This window comes from Heloderma suspectum, chromosome 3 (genome assembly GCF_057233095.1).
Source record: "Heloderma suspectum isolate Gila_16-S chromosome 3, 16-S_ref, whole genome shotgun sequence".
Classification (NCBI taxonomy): domain Eukaryota; kingdom Metazoa; phylum Chordata; class Lepidosauria; order Squamata; family Helodermatidae; genus Heloderma; species Heloderma suspectum.
This window is the reverse complement of record NC_139460.1, coordinates 108,443,298-108,465,119: the sequence shown is the minus strand read 5'-3', so window position 1 is coordinate 108,465,119 and position 21,822 is coordinate 108,443,298. Positions and strand designations below refer to the sequence as shown.

At 39.8% G+C, this 21,822-nt stretch overlaps 1 protein-coding gene across 3 annotated transcripts in view; it reads right to left on the bottom strand.

The window, feature by feature from the left end:
- Positions 1–617: 617 nt before the first annotated feature.
- SCML2 (Scm polycomb group protein like 2) overlaps positions 618–21,822 on the bottom strand; it is a 60,594-nt gene continuing 39,389 nt past the window's right edge. The window contains exons 10-15 of one of the 3 annotated variants that reach the window (XM_084844073.1): positions 21,289–21,492; positions 18,797–18,979; positions 15,615–15,728; positions 11,084–11,365; positions 10,051–10,214; positions 618–3,786 (exon numbers count right to left, since the gene is read on the bottom strand). In XM_084844073.1, coding sequence (XP_084700199.1) covers positions 3,661–3,786; positions 10,051–10,214; positions 11,084–11,365; positions 15,615–15,728; positions 18,797–18,979; positions 21,289–21,492 — 1,073 coding nt within the window. In that variant the 3' untranslated portion in view covers positions 618–3,660. Of the gene's footprint in view, positions 3,787–10,050; positions 10,215–11,083; positions 11,366–12,140; positions 14,012–15,614; positions 15,729–18,796; positions 18,980–21,288; positions 21,493–21,822 lie in introns of those variants that run through there. The other 2 variants (XM_084844074.1, XM_084844075.1) reach the window with 2 other exon arrangements.

Sequence of the window (21,822 nt, the reverse complement as noted above, 5' to 3'; positions counted from 1 at the left end):
TAATCTGAGCCCTTGAACATAATCTCGTCATGTTTCCATTAAAAGCACTGGTGCCTCCCCCTTCCTTTCTAAAAAGCATTAAACTTCAGATTTGTCAGAGACCATTTTTTCCTTCAGTGGGTAGGACTTGATAATAGGAGTTTGTGTAATTTCTGTGTCTAGGGGTTGGATCCAGATTTAGGCACGTGCAACTGGTGAACATGAACCTCCCCACCACCTCCTTTCCACAGCAGACTCTTCAGCCCCCTGAAAATGCTATAGAGCATTAGGCTGAATGGCGTGAGCTGTGGTGCGAAAGGGGTGTGGGGAGAGGGAAAGAGAAACAGATTAGGATGGAGGCACCTTCTGTGAGTGGAACCCTTCCGTCAAGGAAAGGGAACCTGCATCCAATCCTGGAACTGCAATGTACTGCAGATAGATAGTGTGTGTCAGTTGTTTGAAAGCCTAACCACACAGTCTAGAATTAGTGTGTGTGTTAAAGGATTTCATTTAATTCAACTATCGTCTTACCGAAGCATTTTTAACAGTCTGACAGGGTGGAGAATGAATTTAGATTGTGCAATTACAGATTTACATTAAACTGGTGTACATGACATCACTAAAAGAACTGACAAGTAAACACTGAACAAGTTTTATTTTCTGCTTAGATGAAAACATCCAGTTGAAAATAAAGGATAAAAAATATATTCTGTTACAAACATTTGACAGACTTTGATATCATGCTATGATACAAGGTTAAATTTCAGTGGGCATTCTTGTTTCATGCGCAGGTGTGTGTATATGACGCAATACACAGCCTTTGCACTATTCAATAATAACAAATATACCACATGGGCAAAATGCATGAGAGAGACTAAAATCTTGTTTTATAAAGGTTTTATATGAAACATTAAAAAGCCATTTGTAACGCATATAAAATTAATTGTACTAGTTGTGATATTTTTCATCCAGTAACCACATGCATGCAAAGTTTTGATTTCTTTCATATTCTAATACACTTTTGAATATTCTGTATTAGTGAGTGGAATGAGCCACACTGATTCAAATGTACATTAGATTTTGCAATGTCTTTCTTCCGCTTTCTATTTTGTATATAAACAGCATTCAGAAGTACGACATTAGAGACGAAAAGGTGATCCAAGTACGGAATGGAGGTGCTGGTAACTTTGCACACGTGTGATTTTTTTCAAGTTCAAAAAGCGATTTGACAACTCCTTCGCTGGCTGTCTAAGGCATTTAGCCAAAAACTGTGGAAAAAATGGTTGTATGTGCTGTCTTAAAGAGCACAGCCACCAGTATATATGCCAAGTATTTGCTATCATACCATGCTTTCATTTTTCTCTGAGATACATTTGTGTGTGCTTATGTAATGTCTACTGAGGGATACATGCATATGAAGGGTATGTAAAATATATTGCAGCCCTTCCAGCTTGATTCCAAACATATGCATGAGCTTTTGTATCTGCAGCCGTGTTGTAAAGTTATGTCTGGGCTGCTGAAATGGTTTGTGCAGTCTTATTAGAAGCAACTATTTAGCTGGCATAATGAATATTAATAACAGGCTTCTCATAAAATAAGACACACCTCCAAAGTGTGTCTTATTTTAAATCACATTGCAGTAATTTATAGAAATACATACATCTGACAATGGTTTTATGAATTTGCAGTATTTTGCTAAACCTGAGTAATTAGTATACCAATAAGCAAGGCATTTTCCATTGACTAATGTGTAAAAAATACTCTTTTATTTAACTAGAAGCTTTTGATATAAAAAAGGCAATAAGAAATATAAAATCTATCCTCCTTTTAGGACTACATCTTTTCTATCATCACTTGTACTATCACATACAGTACATTCGGTTCCCTACACAGAAAATGTACACAATTGTCCCTGATATTATATTGGCAGTGACAGCAAAATGTTTCACCATCCACACTTCTTGTAGCTTATAGAAAGAGCACCAAGGTTTAGGTAAAATACACACATCCACATAGAGTTCAACTTCTTTGTTTAAACTGTCATTTTCATATATTTAAATGAAGCTGGGGGGCGGGGAGAGAGAAATCAGAACAAAGCCACCCCACCCTTTTCCAGAAATTTTCCCAGAACAAAATGGCTCAGCAGAACATGATGAGAATCCAGGAATATTGCATAGTGCAGGGAGTTGCCCCATATGAATCCCCCTGTCCACTGACCAACTGTTTCTTATTCCCCCTCCAAAATGGAAAGCAAAGCAGGCAGGCATTAATGAATAGTAAGGGGACACGCTGACTTTCATCCAGCAAAGGCCATCTACATGCTGCAAAAGATGCTTTGGGATGAAATCCTTACATCTAGTACTTAAAGCTGTGCATGCAGAAATCTTTACACTTCAGGACTATACAGAACCTAACAGACTTCTGTATAGTCAGTCCTGACAGCATGAAATCATCTCTTTTGAAGTGACAGAGGAAGTGGATCTAGGCCCTTTTCTTCCCCTCCCCCACCCTAGCCCCCAGCAGGCAGTCTGAACATCCATCTAGCCATGTGTCATGTTGGTATCTATGTGGAGATCCTAGCGCACAGCAGGATGTACATAGCTTGATACTGTGCCTAACAACCTGTGAACTGAGGCCAAAATGTGTTGTGCATGTTTGGTTTTTTTCTTGTTAAAAAGTTGATCTCTACAGTTTCTTATGTCACAGTGCAAAAGTACCTTTAAAAGACTTTTCTTTTTTTAAAAATGAACACTATGTACAATATATATGCATGTACCACACACACATGCACGCACGCACATACACACATAAATACACAAGTGCATGAACATATGTTCATGCTCAGCTCCGCAAAGAGATGGAATGTTTAAAAATGATGGGTGGTGTATTCCAGTGAGCAAACTGGAAATCTGTTCATTAATCTGGATTGGATGCTCAAATGAGCCATGAGAACCTCCTTCTCAAAAATGAAATATTGCCAGCTTAAATTGTCAACGTACTGCAAAGTTTCCTCCCATAATTTAAAACTAGTTTTATAAAAGCTTATTTGTTTTTAAATACACAGCACACGCATACAGAACAATTCATATGGCTATTCCCTTTATGGAAATCTATATAGCATAATCTGAATATGAATCTCCTGGAGCACCAGATATAAAATGTTAACTGAGGGGTGAAATCATTGCAAACTTTAATACCTTTTCCTGCTTTAAGATATTAATCCAACCACCTTTGCAAATACTTTCAGATCCTGATTTATTTATTTTTTTAATCCTTTGGAATTCAGCTGTTTTGGTTCTGAATGAAAATTCACCAGCTGAAGCCAAATAGTCAAGAATACTTTTTGCAGCTTCCAACATAAATACTCTCAATGCTGCCTTTTCCCTGCGCCTTTAAAAAAGGTTATTAAATACAAGAATGTAAAACTTTTCCCTTTACAACTATTTTCATATTTTGAGAAGAAATGTCTGCCAACCTATGATGGTTTAGGACAATGCTTTTTAAATAGAACACTGGACACAATCTGCTGAAAACTTATTTTGCTGAAGTGAATGGGGCTATATTCCATCCATTTCTAGGACGCTTGATCAGGCAAGGTTCCTGCTGTATTGTGCCCCCCATCTTTGTGAGCCTGAGAGGTTGTCCACTAAACATGTAACCTTATCATTGTGCATCCACTGCCTAGTACTTTCCTTGTTTAAGTCTCTCGATGTGGTAGCACAGCTTTAATGCTGGCCCCAATTTTAGCCCCATATATTTCATTATCATATCACTTCTCAGTAGCAGCAGAGCTTTTCCATCAATTTCCTGGGGGTGGAGGGGGGAGAGAAGAGAATAGTGATTAATGCACTGGTAAAATCTTGCTTCAGCATCCTGGAAGAAGAACACTGCATTGGATTTGAAAAACATATGTCTCTGTGTAACAGCCTAAACAATATACAGTAGGATACAGAGTACAGATTATTCTAATTTGAAGAGCCTTGGGAAATCATGAAAAGGTTGACAAATTATAATCTAAATTCTGAAGCTTACACCTTTTTATTGTCTCATCAACAACTTGATAACAAGAACATACAAAAATCTGTTCTACTTAGAAAATTGCTTTCAATTAAATAAAAATGAAAAAGGAGAATTTCAGAATAAGTATATACTCATGAGTTACTTTCTTTTTGACTAAATAAAATAAGTTTAGGTATTACTTAATATTCTCTGCTGTCATACTCTGAGCAATGTCATGCATCTCAACACTGGGCAAGTTACTATATCTCATTATGTAAATGGTCAGCATTCCAATTTTTATCCAACCAATGGGACCTCGACTGCAATGTGAATCTACCCAGAATAACCTTAGTTAAACACAACCGCATTTTTAGTTGAAATTGGTACAAGTGGGTTGGCTTCACAGAGTTCTATTGGGCAAAATTATACCTCTCTTTAAAGACCCCACCCCCCAAGAAGTGGACAGAACTGCTTCAGAGGCATAGTGCAGGCATACTGAGTTGGAAAATTATTCAAATATTTAAAAAGGAATATACCTTATTTAGTGGGGAAAGGGATCCAAACCTACTGTTTACAGTTTGATTGGGAAAACCAGCAGCCATAGCTGATTACAAACATATCAATGAGCATCTTTGGGAAGGAATTTTCTTTTACTGCTGCGCTTTCTTTAATCCTATGCTAATAGGAATGCAGTGGATCCCAGCAGTTGTTCCAAATATGTGTAGAACTTTTTATAGCAAACCTGAGCCACTTTATACTCCGTGTACTCCTCAACAATTATGGGATCAGTTGTTCTGTGCTATTTCAACTCTTTACCCCGTTTTAATTTTTAAACAAATGATGTTTAACTTTCTAAGTTACCAGGAGTCCAATTTTCTGCTATTGAAAGGAATGAAAGGTGAAACTTCCAAATGCCTAGGCTAACTGGGGTCCATTTTATCCCCAGCAATTTTTCCAAAAAGTGTAGGGTAAACAGTTTTTGCTTGTATCATAAATTCCATTTTTTAAATCTAGTTATAGTACTTAAAGAGCTTTGGACCAACCAACCCCCCCCACACACACACACACACATTTTACAGGATGGCAGGGGTCCGTTGGACCCCAGGAGTACATTTTACCCTGCATAGACAATCTGGTACCTTTCAGATATGCTGGACTACAACTCTCATCAGACAATGTCAGGGATTATGGGAGCTGTAGTACAAAACATGGATGGTGCTGGGCTTTCTATTCCCACCATAGGGTGTTAATTCTGTTCTAACTTGGATTTATCTTGACACAGGAGTTAACACTCTCATAGTGCAAACTTGCAACACTGATTTGTTATTTGCAATGTTCTTTTGAAAAAAAGAAAAAAAAAACCCTATTAGGCTACTGAGGTATACTGGAGCCCTTCCATTATTTACTATGAGCCTTAGGCATTTTTTGCTTCTGTCTGGTTTTTCTTCTGTGAACACTGTGGGGACAAGTGTACCCCAATAGTTTGCGTGTCAGACTACAGTTTTGGAATGTGCTGCCAGTATATGTTTCTACACGCAAACGCACACCATTAAGCTGGAGTCATTTTTTAATCAAATCACACCTTTATTTCCAGCTAGGACTTTAAAGGGGTCAGTCTGATTGATAGTATAAGAATGGTAGAAGGGTTAAAATGTATATCTAAGACTATAATTTACAGCAGAGCTGCCACATATATCTGCTATACACAAAAAATCCCCATTATATCACCGACTACTTGACAGATTGCCAGAGACCATATAAAAGGGTGTGGGGGGGGGGGGAGAAATGATAGAAACACTGGCAATAGCTGATTACAGTTTCCAACCATTTGTAGCCTTGTTCCCTATTAATACCACAGCTGTATTCCAGGAAACAGCCATATTTCTTCCTTGTTTTCATTTTCAGAGGTAGGTGAAATTTTAATATAACTAATTTAATTGAAGCTACTTCTTAATATAAAACTAGGATATGGTGGCCAGTAGTAGACTGATAAAACCTTTGGAGTCTTAATACGTCATATAGACAGAACCTTAGAAAATGAGCACTATGTCAGATTTATAATTTTTTCCAGTTCACCAAAAGTTAATTTAGAAAATTAATTTCATGGCATCATCCCACATGGATGACTATCTTTGCATTTTATTGCAGGCAATAGCTCGCCAGTCTTGGGTTAAAAGTTCTCTGCAAAATTTCCTGCAGTTTTTTGGTAGGATACATTTAAAGGAACAGTGCTAAAACTGAATTTTGTACCCAGTCAGTGTAAGCATTTGGGGATACAAGTTCCATGCTTTTTGTCTAGTTTTAGCCCCAGAGGGTCCAAAATGAGTAGAGGAGATACCTGTGCTGAAATAATTTGTAAACTGCTACAAGTGAGAATCTCACAGTTTACATAGCACAGGGAAAGGACTTCGCTATGCACCTTCACCTATGCGATCCTGACCATATGTTTAGATAATTGTCAATGGTTCTTTTCACATGCCTACCGTTAGACTGGCTAGAGTGGTTAGTTACAAGAGTTTTCTCAGTGCTGCCCTCTCAACTATAGAACTCCCTGCTGCTTTGCACCTTACACCTTTAGTGCAAGCCTTTATAAAAGCATAAAGCGTATTTGTTCAAAACTGGTCTTTCCTGAGTAGCTAATACATGTGCTCCATGCTCAATCTCTAACTTGGCATAATTTCCTCACTGATAGTGTTGTTTTTGTAAATTACTATGTGCTTATCCCCAGCACCCTTATTGTTTCTAAGCCACTTTGTGAAAGTCTCTCTCTGAAAAGTGGGATAGAAATGTATTGGGGGGGAAATGTTTAAGTAGATTCAGTCACAGACAGAATCCATTGACATTTTAAGTTGTGACAGTGAAGAATGTGATGCAGTGTGGAACATGGTGCCAGGAACTGTCAAAATGTAATCTGGAGGCCCAAATACAGTTCTTGCAATTGTAAATGTTGGGCTCAAGTCACAACTTCCTGTCAACCCCCCCCCCCCCCCGGCTGATAAAGCTATGCTGTTGATTCACAAAATGTCACTGTAACTCTAGACCAGCACATCTCTTATTGGATTCCACACATTTACAGGGTGTGATTTAACAAGTGCCTTTTATGGTAAAGGAAGAAAAAAAGCATTTGTGTCAGCATGTGAAAATGAACAGTTTCTGCTTTTATTGAACTTGGGAAAGACTTTACACTAAGAATCAACCTATTTTGTGCTTGAAATTTGTTGGTGTCTTTTATACAGCCTAGCTTCATCACCAAATGTTAAATTATCTCTGATACAGCATGTCCTGCATAGCATGATCCTCATTTCTTTAGCAGAACATGCCACCAATGTGTGATGCTCTGTACCAGCACTGCAAAAGAGCAAACTATCAAGCTGCTATAATGCTCCTTCACTTGTTGGCCATGAATGGCATTTAGAAGAGTAGTCTTCAATCTTTTCAGACCCAGGATTTACCATAAACGTTTTTACCAAATATCTGTATGGTGGTAGTGCTGCTGTTATGACCCACCTTAGGTCAAGCCGCCACCCAGGGTGTCCCAACCCACGTGTTGAAAACCAGTGGGCAATATTAGGGATGTCAGAGAATTTCGCCACGAATCTCGGGGAGGGCGAATGCCAGCGCATTCGGCCCCCCGAAATCGGTGGCGAAACGGTTTGCCCCCCACCCCCCTCGGGACGGGACTTACCTTGTGCGAATGTCCCTGGCGGCGGCGGCTCTGGCGGCGGTTCGGCAGCGGCGGACGGTCTTCCGACCGGCTACCGCCACTGCCATTTCCAGTAAAAACAAAACAAAACAAAAAAACGTGATAGGCTACGTAAACGTTTACGTAGCCTATCACGGCTAGATTTTTAAAAAATACCGTGATAGGCTACGTAAATGTTTAGGTAGCCTATCACAGCTGAGTTAAAAAAACAAAACAAAACCACGCGTACGCAAATGGCGGCACCCATGGGCGCCGCCATTTGCGTTCCTGGCCAGCCAGGATTTGCGGCGGGAGGGATGGGGCGCCTCCCCCCCAGCCAGAATTTCGGGGGGGGGAGGGACGGGGCCTCCCCCCCGCCAGAATTTCAGGGGGGAGGGACAGAGCGCCTCCCCCCCAGCCAGAATTTCAGGGGGAGGGACGGAGCACCTCCCCCCCACCGCGAATCAAATTTCGGGCAAGGTAAGTGACTTTCGTACATCCCTAGGCAGCATAGTATTCAGCACTACCACTAATGTAAATTACATTGCACTAGTGTGAAGTGTCTTTAGCGCAATGTTAGAGGTAGCTTATGTGAGTGCAATGAAATTTAGTGTGGTGCTGGTGCCTAATGGGATACTGCCTGATGATTTTGAAGATAAGGTGCTTGCTACCACCTGGATGACAGAAAGACTTGAACCACATAATATACTGTAGTTGCATATCAAGGAGGAAGGTGTTGCAGTTATGAATCTGGGCCACCCTGCACTAATTGGTATATGTGTCAAAGAGAAAGTTATCTAATCCTGTAATTGAGACTGAAGATATATCTGATGGGAATTACTTTGAATAAAATGTTGTCATTTTGAAACACAGAAATGAAGACTTTAAAGAAAATATTTACTAAAATGTGAACCAAAATGTAAATAGTATCAGCAGTATTTCCCTGCATCATTTATCCTCACTGAAGGCATTACTACCTACCATGTTAAACAAAATTAACATGTTCAACTGCCTCCACTAGCTTTGCATATATGAATTTTCTATAGTGCTGGTAAATGAGGAGAATTATTTTGCCATGAAAAAACAAGGTTGTATTTATTCTTATAGAAATTATTCTGAAGTGTCATTTAATTGACTCTCCAACTACTTTTACATAGAGTGAAAATGGCGTGTACACATAGCAGGAAATACTTTGAGAGTTACTGCAAGTAGAAAATAAAGGGGAGCGGATGACACTTTTCACTAGCTAGCGTTTATACCCCGATAGCGCAGGCTGAAAGGGGAATATTTTGGTGCATAATATGTACCTGAAAGATCAAGCCCTGGAGTTCTAGGACCTATTTTTTTCTTGAAGCAAAATCTGAAAAACATTTATTCCATGCATACACACACTGTCTATTTTGCATATTTTCCATGATGCTCCTATACATTTTTTTTAATACATGTAGATTTCTTCCAGTCGCTTTGAAATTTCTGGGGCCCAAACTGGACAAAAAGTGTGAAAGTTATAGCCCCAAACTCTTATACCTACTGAGTACAAAATTAGATTTTTACGTCTACTCCTTTAAATATGGGCATCTCTACACCAGCCTAAAATCCTGCATTTAAAACGAGGCTTTCTGCTTCTGTTTTACATGCAGGATCATGACGACTCCCTTTTTCACCCGCTTCCCCCACTCCCCTTTCCCCCTCCTTCTGCCATATCTGAGTCTTCCATATCTTTCATTGATCTCGCTCCTCTTCTTGCTGCTTTTCCTCTTTTCATGGAGGGAACTCAAGCGGAACACAACGGGGTAATTTGATAGCTCATTATCTGCGATCTATTTAAAAACGGAACAAAGGGCATTTAGTGCAGGAGATGCCTTGGAGGTTAATGGCGTCATGTAAAGAGCCCACAAACTTCCGTGAAGGAGCAATCTCAATTGCAGGATAAAAGCTCTGTGTGAAGAAAGCCTTTGTCCTACCCCAAAACTGCAGGAAACTTTGTGGATAACTTTTAGCCCAAGGCCTGGTGAGTTATTACCTACAAAAACAGAAATGCCAAGATTACATAGTCCCTGGAGGGTTGCCATGAAATGACACAATAATGGACTTCACCACACAGCCTAATTCATGACAGGTTCTACTTTGAAAAAATAAGCAGCTTTGGTGAGACGTCCAATCCAGAATATGATCCATCACAACAGATCATTCCAAGCAGGCCTCTTAAAAGCTGTAAAAAATTAAAGGAAATTGTGGTGGGGGAGGGAGAAAATCCATAGCATCTCAAACTTTGATAAGATTGTCCTTTTCCCCTTCTCAACCCAACTATACTACGAAGTAGTGCAAAACACTGAATTTTGGAATGTATACAAAAAAGAAAAAGGAAATAATACAAAGACCTTCCTTACATGTCTTCTGAAGAGTTCTGCATGGGGTGCTAATGCCTGAGGATCCGCTTCTTTCACAAATCGCATCACTTCATCTATCGACCATGTAGTTGGGTCCTTACTGTGTAGGCGGGAAGGCTCCCGTTTTAATGCACTGAGGTCAGGCCCTGTTGTAGAGCTTGCAGCTTAAATATACAAAATAATGAAACTGAAGAAGGCAGAAATGTCTTCGTAACCAGTACATGTGGACAAGGACACACACGTGTGTATGTTCCTTAGGCTTTTATGTCCACTTATGGATAGAAAGAAAATGGACCACAAGGTAACTTTACCCTACTGTTCCTTATGAGTGCCTCTCCATGTGATCAGGGTTACATTTAATAACGCTTAAGTATTTTTACTATTATTCATACTGCGGCTGAATATACATAAGAATGCATTTAGGGTGTATTCAGAGGAAAGTGTTCACATTTAACGACTATATAAGAAAAATATGATACTGTGATTTTTTTTTCTGTTTATAAATAATTGCATATAGTTGCCCATAAGGCTCCTCTACACTTGATGGTCTTCCTACAAGAAAAAAGTGTAGACAGGCACCTATGAAATGTAGCAACAATGTTCATTTCACCATGTGTTCACAGGCTAGGAAGGCTTGAACAACACAACTTACACCATGATACAACTAAAGTACAGCATGTTTAACAATAGAGAGGACAACTGAAAAATAACTGGTGACTAACTCAGATATTGAGCAGAGTGGGGCAAGTACCTAAAGTTATCTGGAGGGGGCTAGATACTCTCAAGGGTAGTTTTTTCAACATCTATTTGGCCATTTCAGCATTGGATCTTCTACAACCAGCCCATCCCTCATGAGGAGTATCAGTAGAGCAAGGTAAGGTAAACTAAATTTCTATTTTCTAGCATATCCACTAAGTTTGCAAGTTTTTGACTGCCTTGAATATCAAGATACCTTTGGAGCCTACTTTATGAATGTATGTATTGTAGAGTGGTAGATGAGAAAAGCACACTTTTCTAAAAAGCTCAAGTGTACCTTCAATCCTCCTCTGCAGTCTGTTCCTGTTGACTTCATAGTAACTGCTGTTCCCAGCAGAACTTGATGATAGTCTCCGTAGGATTGGTGCTGTGTTTGAGGTAGCAGTCACTGGTGGAAGAGAATTCCTGTAATAGGCTGCACTCCCTGAGATACGATATTCAGTGGAATTACGGCAGTTAGGGCTTGAAGGATTGACTGAATTAAGTGCAGAATCCATTGAGTCCTCAGAAAACCTGTGTTCTTTGGGGGTGCCATTTTCTTCACTCGGCAGGGTTTCTGCTGTATAAGATGATTGAACACAAACAGCTTATAATATGGTGGGCCCCACATCTGTGGAATACCCGCCCAGGGAGATCTGCCTGGCATCTTCACTATGTACATTCAGATGCCAGGTTAAGTCCTCCGTCTTCCAGCAGGCATTTTTTTCTTTTTTGGAGTTTTAAAAATAAACAAACATAAATTTGTATATACCCATAGCAATGAATACATATGAAATGCATATGTATGAAAATACAACTTGCTATCAATTATACCTAGGCTTCAACAAAAGCGGACCAGTATCCATTCAAAGATGGCACCTACATGCTACCTGTTCGAATACTGAAAACATTATAAGGTCCTCAATCCATTGTATTATAAGAGGTGAGGATTTATTTTTCCAATGTTGTAGTATCAGTCTCTTAGTTGTCAAAAGGGCAGAGAGAATCCATTTACGCTTACCATCCATTAATTTCCACGAAGCAGGTAGATAAAAGAGCATGTACATCAGCAAATATTAAAGAGTATTCCAGTACAAAATGTATCTGTATAATAATCTCCTCCCAAAAAGAAGCAACTGCTGGACATTGGCAAAACATGTTTAAAAGCAGGACTAACTGCATGGCACCGTGGAATTAGACAATCCCTTATTAAAGAGATGATGTGGTACCCAATAGACATGAAACAAAAGTTTCTGCTGAAGAAGATGCAGTCTCAGATCCATAGAAGCGACAGGTATAGATGCCAAAGTGACGATCCACTGATTATTTTATTTATTTATTTATTTATTGCATTTATACCCCGCCTTTCTCCCTCTCGCAAGGAACTCAAGGCGGCTTACATTATCCTCCTCCTCACCGTTGTATCCTCACAACAACAACCCTGTGAGGTAGGTTGGGCTGAGAGTCTGTGACTGGCCCAAAGTCACCCAGTGAGCTTCCATGGCCAAGTGGGGACTAGAACCCGGATCTCCCGGCTCCCAGTCCGTCACTCTCACCACTACACTACACTGGCTCTACATTAGGCAGATTGGGACAATCCAATTCCATATTCCATTCCTGCTTAAGCCCCTGTATATCATATTAATTCACCACCACCAAGTATCTATAGACCTGGATCATGAGTCGCTTTTCAAGGACAGCTTATAATGATAATGTCATATCAACTACACTTTGATCCATTTTCTCATGCTAAAGTGACTTAATGGAGCAATCCAGATCCAGATTTTTACTTTGGATCAATAAGTGCTTCCAATTATGACAGAGTGTCTGATGCTGAAAAAACCAACCCAGCCAAACCTAGATACTAACAAATGCTGCAGTTGCAAGTATTGCCACTCAACCATAGCTGATAAAATGACAGCCAAAATTAAATAAAAATAATCAGCATCAACCACCAGTTGATCCAAAATAATAATTGCCTTATCTGTCTATGTCCACCACAAATATTTTCTTACAAATTTTTAGATCTGGATTGCCCCAATCAATTTAGCATGAGAAAATAAATCAAGGTGTAATTGACATGACACTTTGCAGCACACATCACTAACTGTAGAAACTGTGGGAGGAACCCTATGCATTGTTGTATGTCTAGAATCTAATGCTATCCATTTAGAGAGAGGAACCAGACAAGAAAGCATTTAATCTTTAATCTGTTGTTCTGCTTGTTATTTTTACTGCTGGCTCTTTATATTTTTAATCTTTAACAATTGTTGTATTTATGTTTTGGTAGTTTATTTTGATTTTGTTATTTTGGTTGTTGTTTTGGTTGCTTTTACTAGTGTTGGGGGGGGGGGGTTATGATTGTAAAATCTCTCAGACGGCACCTGCCAGGTGGGCAGTATTATACATTTAATAAATACATATTACACAAGAGGAAGGATTCAAAGCTAAGTCTAAAACGGCTTTACTGCAAACAAGATTTGCTTCACTTCAGTTCTTACCTGTAAACTGGGACTATTCATCTTCTACCCAACAGGGTAATACTTGAAAATTATATGTGCTATAACCGGGGTCTCCAATATGGTGCCCATGGATACTTCTCTTTGCACCCATCCAGCTCCGTGCTCCTCCCGATCTTAAGTGTGTGTGTGTGTGTGTGTGTGTGTCTATCTAAAAACTGGGAGACCAGCATGAGAATATCCAAAATTTTAGGAATGAGGTACAAAAAATTGCAAATAATTTCATGGAAGCAAAGACTGTGCTTTTAAAAACCTTAACGTAACATCATAAAGCAACACCTTTCTATTCATTCCCCATCTGTGGTAAGTGGGGAGCAACATATTAACTAGCCCAGGTGTGGGCAACTTGTGGCCCTCCAGATGTTTTGGCCTACCACTCCCATCACTTCTCACCATTGACTATCCTGTCTAGGGCTGACTGGGAGTTGTAAACTGACATCCATGGCCCTGTGGGGAAGAAGGAGGAGTTAGGAAGCAGGCAAAGGGAACATCAAGGGCTGCTCCAGTTGGACTGGCCCTCCTTTGGGAGATGAGAGGGGGGAACAGAGCCATCCCACCAGCCCTGCTGACAGTTTACCTAATTCTTTTTTTCTCCCCTCCCCATTGCCTTTTCCTTGTGCGTCGTGTCTTTTTTAGATTGTAAGCCTGTGGGCAGGGTCTGTCTTCTTTGTTCATTGATTGTAAGCTGCTCCGGGAGCCTTTTTTGGCTGAGGAACGGGATAAAAATACAATAAATAAATAAAATAAATAAGTTTCCCACCCCTGAGCTAGATACTACCCACCCTCCCACCCAGCTGGCTAGGTAGTGGCAGCTGCAGCAGTCGCCACTAGCTCACTTGCTCTGTGTACAGCAGGGATGGAGAACCTCCAGCCCACAGGCCTAATAAGGTCAATGGGGACTCCTATCCAGACCAGGAGCTTTTGGCCCTGGCCCCTCTGCCATGGAGAGAAAAGCCCTCATCTCCAATCAGCAGGAGAGCTTTTTCCTACAGGGCAGAGGTTATGGAGCAAGGAGGCGGCAGGTGATTCAGTCCTGCTTCCTTCTACCCACTTGCTATTCTCCTCCAATAGCACCATGAGGTCAAGGGTCTTGTCCTCTTCGTCCCTTCTCCCCAGCTTCTGGAATGCTGAGAGATGTAATTTCCCCAGGAGTATCTTATGCCATAAGTTGCCCTGGGAAAATTAAAATTTTCAGTGTTCCAGCACTGGTAGAGTTTAAGAGCAGAGGGAAGGGGATGAGGAAAAGGAAGAGGAACAAAGAGATCCTGATCTCCCCGTGGCTACAGAAGCCATCACTGAAGGGGAGAGAAGACAAAGGAAAAATGCAGCAGCCGTTGCTGCCAACACTACCAAGTAAGAGAGTATGAGTATTTTCCTGAGCATTCTACACTACCCCTTATTATCGCTGGTCCCAATTGAATTTGAGCCAGGGGGAATTTGTCCATCTCCAGAAACTACAATTTTGGATTTAAATGTGGGAAGTCCATGCTTAACCCCCTGCTTGGCTATGAAGATCATCACAGAGCCTTGGGCACATCAATATTTCACTAAGTGTCTTCGCATTACGACCTTTCTCCAAGGGTGGTTGTAAAGCTAATCTACTGCTTTAATGTCTCTGGGAAGAAGAACCAGGATACAAATGTGATAAATGGAAGCAAAATTTTGTTTTATGGTTAAAAATAACTGAAGAGCAGGGGAAACACAGTTACAAGCACAACTGTGCATATCCAGAATTTATAAAGGCACTCTGAAGAAAAAAGTTTGTCTCATGCTTAATGTGAGTAAAAATATCTGTAACACCCCCCACCTCGGGGTAAGGCTTTTCATTTGCCCCACTTAGAGCAATTGAGGAGAACCACAAACTTATAATGGCAGCTGCATCTGTACTTTATGCAGAAATGACCACTCTGTCTGAAAATCAAAGATGCTATATAGTAACAGAAATCATTTCCTAACAGGATATGTCAACAAATTACATGGAAGTAAACCCCACTGAATTCAATAAAGCTTACTATCATTATTACATAGTGGCTGTATGAACCCATTACAGTCCTGTATGCATATAGGTCTATAGTGAGCGTACTGCACAGTCTGCAGCCATCAAGGAGTAACCCGGTCTGTCCTTCTATGTTGAATAGTATTCCTCCCCTCTTCAATTCAATCTGGGTGCCATTGCTAGGGGAGGACTAAAACTGTATTTAATTTGCTATAGATCCTATAGTGTTCAATTGCTAACACTCCTCGCTAACGTGCTTAGAATTGCAGTGAACGTTGCATGATTTATTAGCAAGAAAACGATGATATAGTTACCTTCTGATGGATGGGCTTCAGTTCTTGGGAGTTTAGGGGATAGGGGTGCAGTATAGGGTGGTGAATCCTGAGAATACCGCTTTGTACTTCTGTTGTCTGAAATTTCTTCTTTTGCTGCCAAAAAACAAAACAGAGATTCAAGAAATATAAATATTAATACATTCAGCTGTTCAGCTTCAAATGCATGAACAGATAAATGCCCACTTCTGAGTGCTTTACGAAGTCTCCACGTTTCTGTAGTAATAGACCTCATGCAGTGAACTGCTTTGAACTGATTCCCATAGAGGAATACATATGGAAAACAATGTGGATTTTTCTACATTGGCTGGCTTAGTAGTACCTTGTTCATAGATCTTTCTGTGCAAAATTCACATTGATCTTTCATTCTGGTTTAATACTTCTTCTACATGTATTCCTCCACAGAAATCTTTCCAAAGTGCTCTCACTGAAGAAAATCATGATGGTGGAGCTGGGTCTAATACATAGCTCAAGTATAAGGTGGGCAGCTTCTTCCACAGTGAGAACTGAATCAGAAGTGCATCATAAGCCAGAGAGCTGCAGCTAATCTGCTAATTTCAGTATGCAGCAATTGACATAATAGGCAATAATTAAACTGTGCATATTTAACCATCTGTGTATGAACACACAGATGCCAAGCTACAATTCTTCAAAATGCTGAAAGTACAGCCTTCAAAATCTTTCAACTCCTGAAAGATTTTGAGGTGGGTACAGAAATAACGTGTAACAAGAGAGTGAGCCAGGAAGTCCCACATTCCCTTTTACCTCCAGCCATTCATGTCCTAGGTGGCCTCAAGAAAGCCACAAGTCTCCATGGCCCATTGCTTAAGGATCCATATAGGGCAAATAGTTGCCTGCCTTTATATGGCAATTGTAAGAATTAATGAGATAATGCACATGAAGTACTTCAGACATTTGGGACCATATCCAACGGGGCCTCCACTGGTTCCATCATGCTTGTGGAAATGACCACTTGCACCCTGGAAATAAGTGGAAACACTCATTTCCAGATTGGGACAGGACAGTGGAGTTCCAGTCTGCAAGCTCTGCTGACCTGACCTGTTTGTGCTCGTTTCAGGGTATTTTCAAAAGCACGAAACCCCGTTGCGCAAGCTGTGGCTCCGATGAATGCATGGGCAGAACAGGATATGATCTTCAGCATGCATTATATAAATGCCAAGTTATTTTTAAAAAACAACTTTGCTTTTTAACCACTGATGTAGGGGAGGAAGCTTTGTGTAGTGGAAACAATTTTATTTCTAAAAGTGCATTGCTTCATAAAATTCATTAGTAATATAATGGGTGGATACAACACCATTACAGTTAGGTAATTTTAAAATTATAACAAACTTTTTACTGCAACTATGTCTGAGGAAGCAATATTTACTAACGATGTAATACGTATCTCTTTCACACATACACAATGTATTTATTTGTAAATCAGGTGGAGGGTTAAAACCAAAATCACATATAATCCAAACCAACAGTAAGTTTACAAGTTCACCTGATCAGCTTAAATCAAATAAAACACCGACACTAAAATTTCTATTTCATTTGACAAACTGCAAGTGAAAGCAAAATTAAAAATAAAGCTGATTGCATCAGATAGTTGAAGTAAAACAAAACCTAAACACACACTGCACTGTTTCATTTGGAAGTATTTGTACTGAAATCTTGGTTTTTTAAAGAATATAAGTTGTGCTCTCTGTTTATAGCATGTGAAATTAACATGGTGTTTGACTTCTATTTCGTAAAGAAAACTCATAGACAAATATGCTGAGGTCCTAATTGATTTAGGGCACGGGTGGGCAACTTCGAGCCCTCCAGATGTTTTGGGCTTCAACTCCCATCATCCCTCACCATAGGCTATGCTGGCTGAGGAGATGGAAGTTGTAGGACAAAACATCTCGAGGGCCACAAGTTGTCTACCCAATTTAGGGCATCAGAAAAATTTTCTGGAAAACCCATATGGATGTAACTTGCCGCATAGGAACATAGCTGTCTTATCTCCAAGTCATACCACTGGACCATAAAGCCCAGTATTGTCAACAATGATTAGCTGTGGCTGTCCCAGGTTAAGGCAGGATTTTTTCCAGCCCTACCTGGAGATGTTAGGGGTTGAACCTAGGACTTTCTGCATGCAAAGCATGTATTCCACCACTGAGCCATGGCCTCCTTGTTCCAAAATTTTAGAATTTTTCTTATCATGTTCAGATCTATCTACAATGTGTGACCTATACTCACTGCATTGGGAGTAAGCCCCATTGAACACAATGGGACTTATGTTTCAGTAGATATGCATAAAATTGCAGTGCAAGGTGCTATGTGCTACATTAAGATACATTACTAATTCCTCAAGTGGAAGGTCTTCTCTGTTTAGCATAACTCATGAGTCTTGTTTTACATAAACTGGAGGGAGGAGAACATGGTGGATAAACACATTATTGCCCGAACCAATCAAGGTGCACACTGCGAAATGTCAGGGGTTCTTGGTGTTTCTGTACCTCATTCATGAGACTCATCCCCTTAGCATGTCCTGCTTTAAAACCTCCCTTTCAGTTTCAGTATATTTCTTTTACAGGTCCCCTGATCCACTAGCCAGCAGGCTTCCTAATGCAATTTCTGCTGAATTTTCAAATCGTGTATCATTCATTATATCATCTATAAAACCCTATGACCAGTGTCACGTCTGACTAGTTAGTCTACAATAAGTAATGTGGAACCAGCACTGAATTAACTAAGTAAGAACTTGGTAAAAGGCACAAATAAATATTCTACTTTTCACTATAGGGCCTGCTGCTGTTTATTTTAAAGGCTGGGAGTAAACTAAGACAGTCAATCATCATACTGACTTGTGTTATCTAGGACTGTGGCAACTTATGCTATTCTATTCACACATGCATGCGCGCACACACAGGTTTCCTTGAAAGATTAAGGCTGCAATCTACTGAATTACTTCCAATTATGCGTACATAAGATCAGGAAAGGCAAAACTATTTTAAGCACAACAGTTCCAAATCTGCTTTCTGTAGCTCTCATTGAATTAGCTCACACTGTGATTCACAGAGATCTATTCTACTGCACTTTTTTTTTTTACGCCCACAACAAATGCTAAAAATACAAGGGGGGGGCTGAGAGAAGAAATAGCGTAAGTAGAGCATTACCTGGCTTGTTTCTGTCATATTCTGTAGGACTATGTGCATTTCCCATGTAAGGACTAAAGGGCTGGCTACTAAAAAGATTATCACACTGGAGGCTGTGGCAGAGTTTCTCCAAGAAGCGCAAGACAAACGATGCACTGTTTACAGATGGAAGACTGATGGCATGCTTCTCCCCATCAAAGGAAGCTGTTAGTAAAAAGAAAATTTCAAACCTCCATCCTAATAATATGAAATACATTGAAACAAAACAGAACCTCTCCCCCTTTGGCTGAAACAAAGGGATAAAAGGAGGCAGAACATTTTGCTGTGTTTCTTGAATTCTCTTTGCCAGATTTAGCTTCAAAGCCTTGAACTATTTCATTTATCCCTGTGCTAACCCAGAGCAATTGGGCTTCAACTACCATTTGCTTTAACTAAGTCTGAAACATGTTTTGTTTTATGGCTGTCAATTTTTCATGAATGTCGTACCACCAAGATACAGGTGGTTGTAAAGGGAGGCTTCTCACCCTCCCTGACCCCCTCCTAAAATGTGTTGTTTGGGATGGCAGTAGTCAGAGTTCCAGCTCTTCTGTAGGCTGTCAGCACGTTTCATGTTCTCTGTTTTCCCTGAGCCAAGGACAAACGGTGAATGTTGCAAGCTGAAACTTCTGTCTGTTTTGTTTTATATTTGGGAATGGTTGCTTTCTAGACCTGGAGAGGCCTGCGATGACAGTGTTTGAGAACTACTTCTCTACCAGTTCAACATTAATATTCCTACAGTTTTATTAAAAAGAATTGGACTACTTTATTAAAATGAAGTTGGGAAAGTTTACTCAAAAAGGTCACTTATAAATCTTTTAAACAACCAATAAAACATATATAAACAGGGCTCACTAATTTATATTAACCACTGAAGAAAATCTACTACAACTTCTTTGTGGCAATTTATTGTGGAAGAGCTAGAGCTAGAATTTCTAGCTGTCTCGCTCATTCTACAAAACTATACATATCCTATATAAAATAATGGTATCTTACAACTGAAGCATGACTCACATCTGTTAAATCTTTGCTAAGAGACTGACACTCCTCTTTGTGTATGGAAACACATGCAGAAGAACTGTACAAAGATTAGTGACCTTTCATAGCATGTAGATCACAATGTTATATTTTAATACTCCCAGACAGGGGGTTTATGGAGGCTTAATTAAACCTGCATACCACAGATCATTGTCCCCATCTGGTATTAATATAGGGATACTGAAGTAAGGTAACCCCTTTTTAATGCCTGTATTATGAATTAGCGTGCTAACCTGTGTCCTGACAGTTTCATTTGCCATCAGAAAAGGGACAAGCAGAAGTTTCTAATTAGAACTAAAGAAATCAATATAGTTGCTATATGGACATACTCGAAATGAAGATGACACAGGTGCTTGGAGAACTGACCCTTACACACTTCCAGAATAGTTTCACAGAGAAAGAAAAAAAGCAACAGCAGCTCAGTTTAAACGTATGAACCCATTTATTTGGCAAATACACAGATTGGCTGGGAACACTTCACCTAAAAGAGCAAACGCACAGAGTGTGGATGTGCTTTTGCTAGTAAATTATAGCATAAGTATGATTTTCATTGCCTTTTAAACATAATGCTTACGTAAAATGAAAATATTTTCAAATAAAGAATACCTAGCCTTGCCCTATTTAGTACTGCACCAAGGAAAGAAAATTAACTGAACCATTTACGCAATGGTAAAATTAACTGAACCATTTACAAATGAAAATATTTTCAAATAAAGAATACCTAGTCTTACCCTATTTAGTACTGCACCAAGGAAAGAAAATTAACTGAACCATTTACGCAATGGTAAAATTAACTGAACCATTTACACTAAACTTTGCACCAAAACTAAACACGGCTTAGAAACTAACCCACAATGCTGCTACTGCCAGTTCACTTCCTTGCCAGTTCACTTGCTGCCTGAACCAACTCAAGGACAGCTCATTTAAGAACAACAGGAAAAGTTGAACGCTTTGCCATTACCAATGTGTTGAGTTTTTACTGGCTCCTGGTTTGTTTTACTGATTCTGCTCCAGTTTCTATTATTCTATTATTTTTATGTTGCTGGTGTTATGTTTAGTTTATATTGAAGTCTGATTGTATTTCGTTATTAGCTGTCTTGAGACTTTGGCTATGTTTGCATGCAACAATAAGCCAGAATCGCTCACTTATCTTGGCTTACTGTAAACTCATTTGCACCTCTCTTCATGTGAGCGGGTAAAACAAACCAGAGATGGAAAGCTTCATGTGACATCCAAATCCAGGCTTCTCATTTTTTGCTCCCAAACAAGCCAGGCTCATAAGGGAGGAGAGAAGCAGAAGTACATGAGCTGCATACACTTGCAGATTGCTTGTTCCTCGTAAACCAGGATAAGCCAGCAATTTTGGCTTATCGTTATGTGCAAATGTGGCCTTTGTAAAACAGCAAGATATAAATCCATAAGTAAATAAAGCAGAATACCAGTGATCATCTCTCCTGCATGATGCCCTGACTTGAGGAATCCAAAGACCGTTTTTGATTGATAGGCACAGTCTACACAGGCTTGCACAGCCTGCTGAAGCACCACGTTCACAGGACCTGGTCCAAAGTGATCAGGAAGGTGCTGAACCTTCTTTTTATCCAGATGTGGCCCAGAGTTTCCATGTTTGTTAACATAGACACAAACTGAAAGAGAAAATAATGAATATAGACTTTTTTTGAGTCTGGAACTTACCTTATAGCAACAAGCAATATTGTGGATAAAATCTTATTCCGCAAACATGTGTGAGGCTGATCAACCCTCGTAAATGTGTAAAAGATGTTCACATGAATATCTATCTTGAAGGCTTGCTAGTGGCTAAAAAATTAGGTGGCATTTGAGAAATGAAGAGGGGCAGCTGTTTTTCTGCATGTAAAATCCATCCCTGCCCAGTGCTCACACAAGCTACTCTGTACTTGCCATTACCTCCAACCCCAAAGGGAAGGTCCCCAAATCTCCACACTCTTGGCACATCC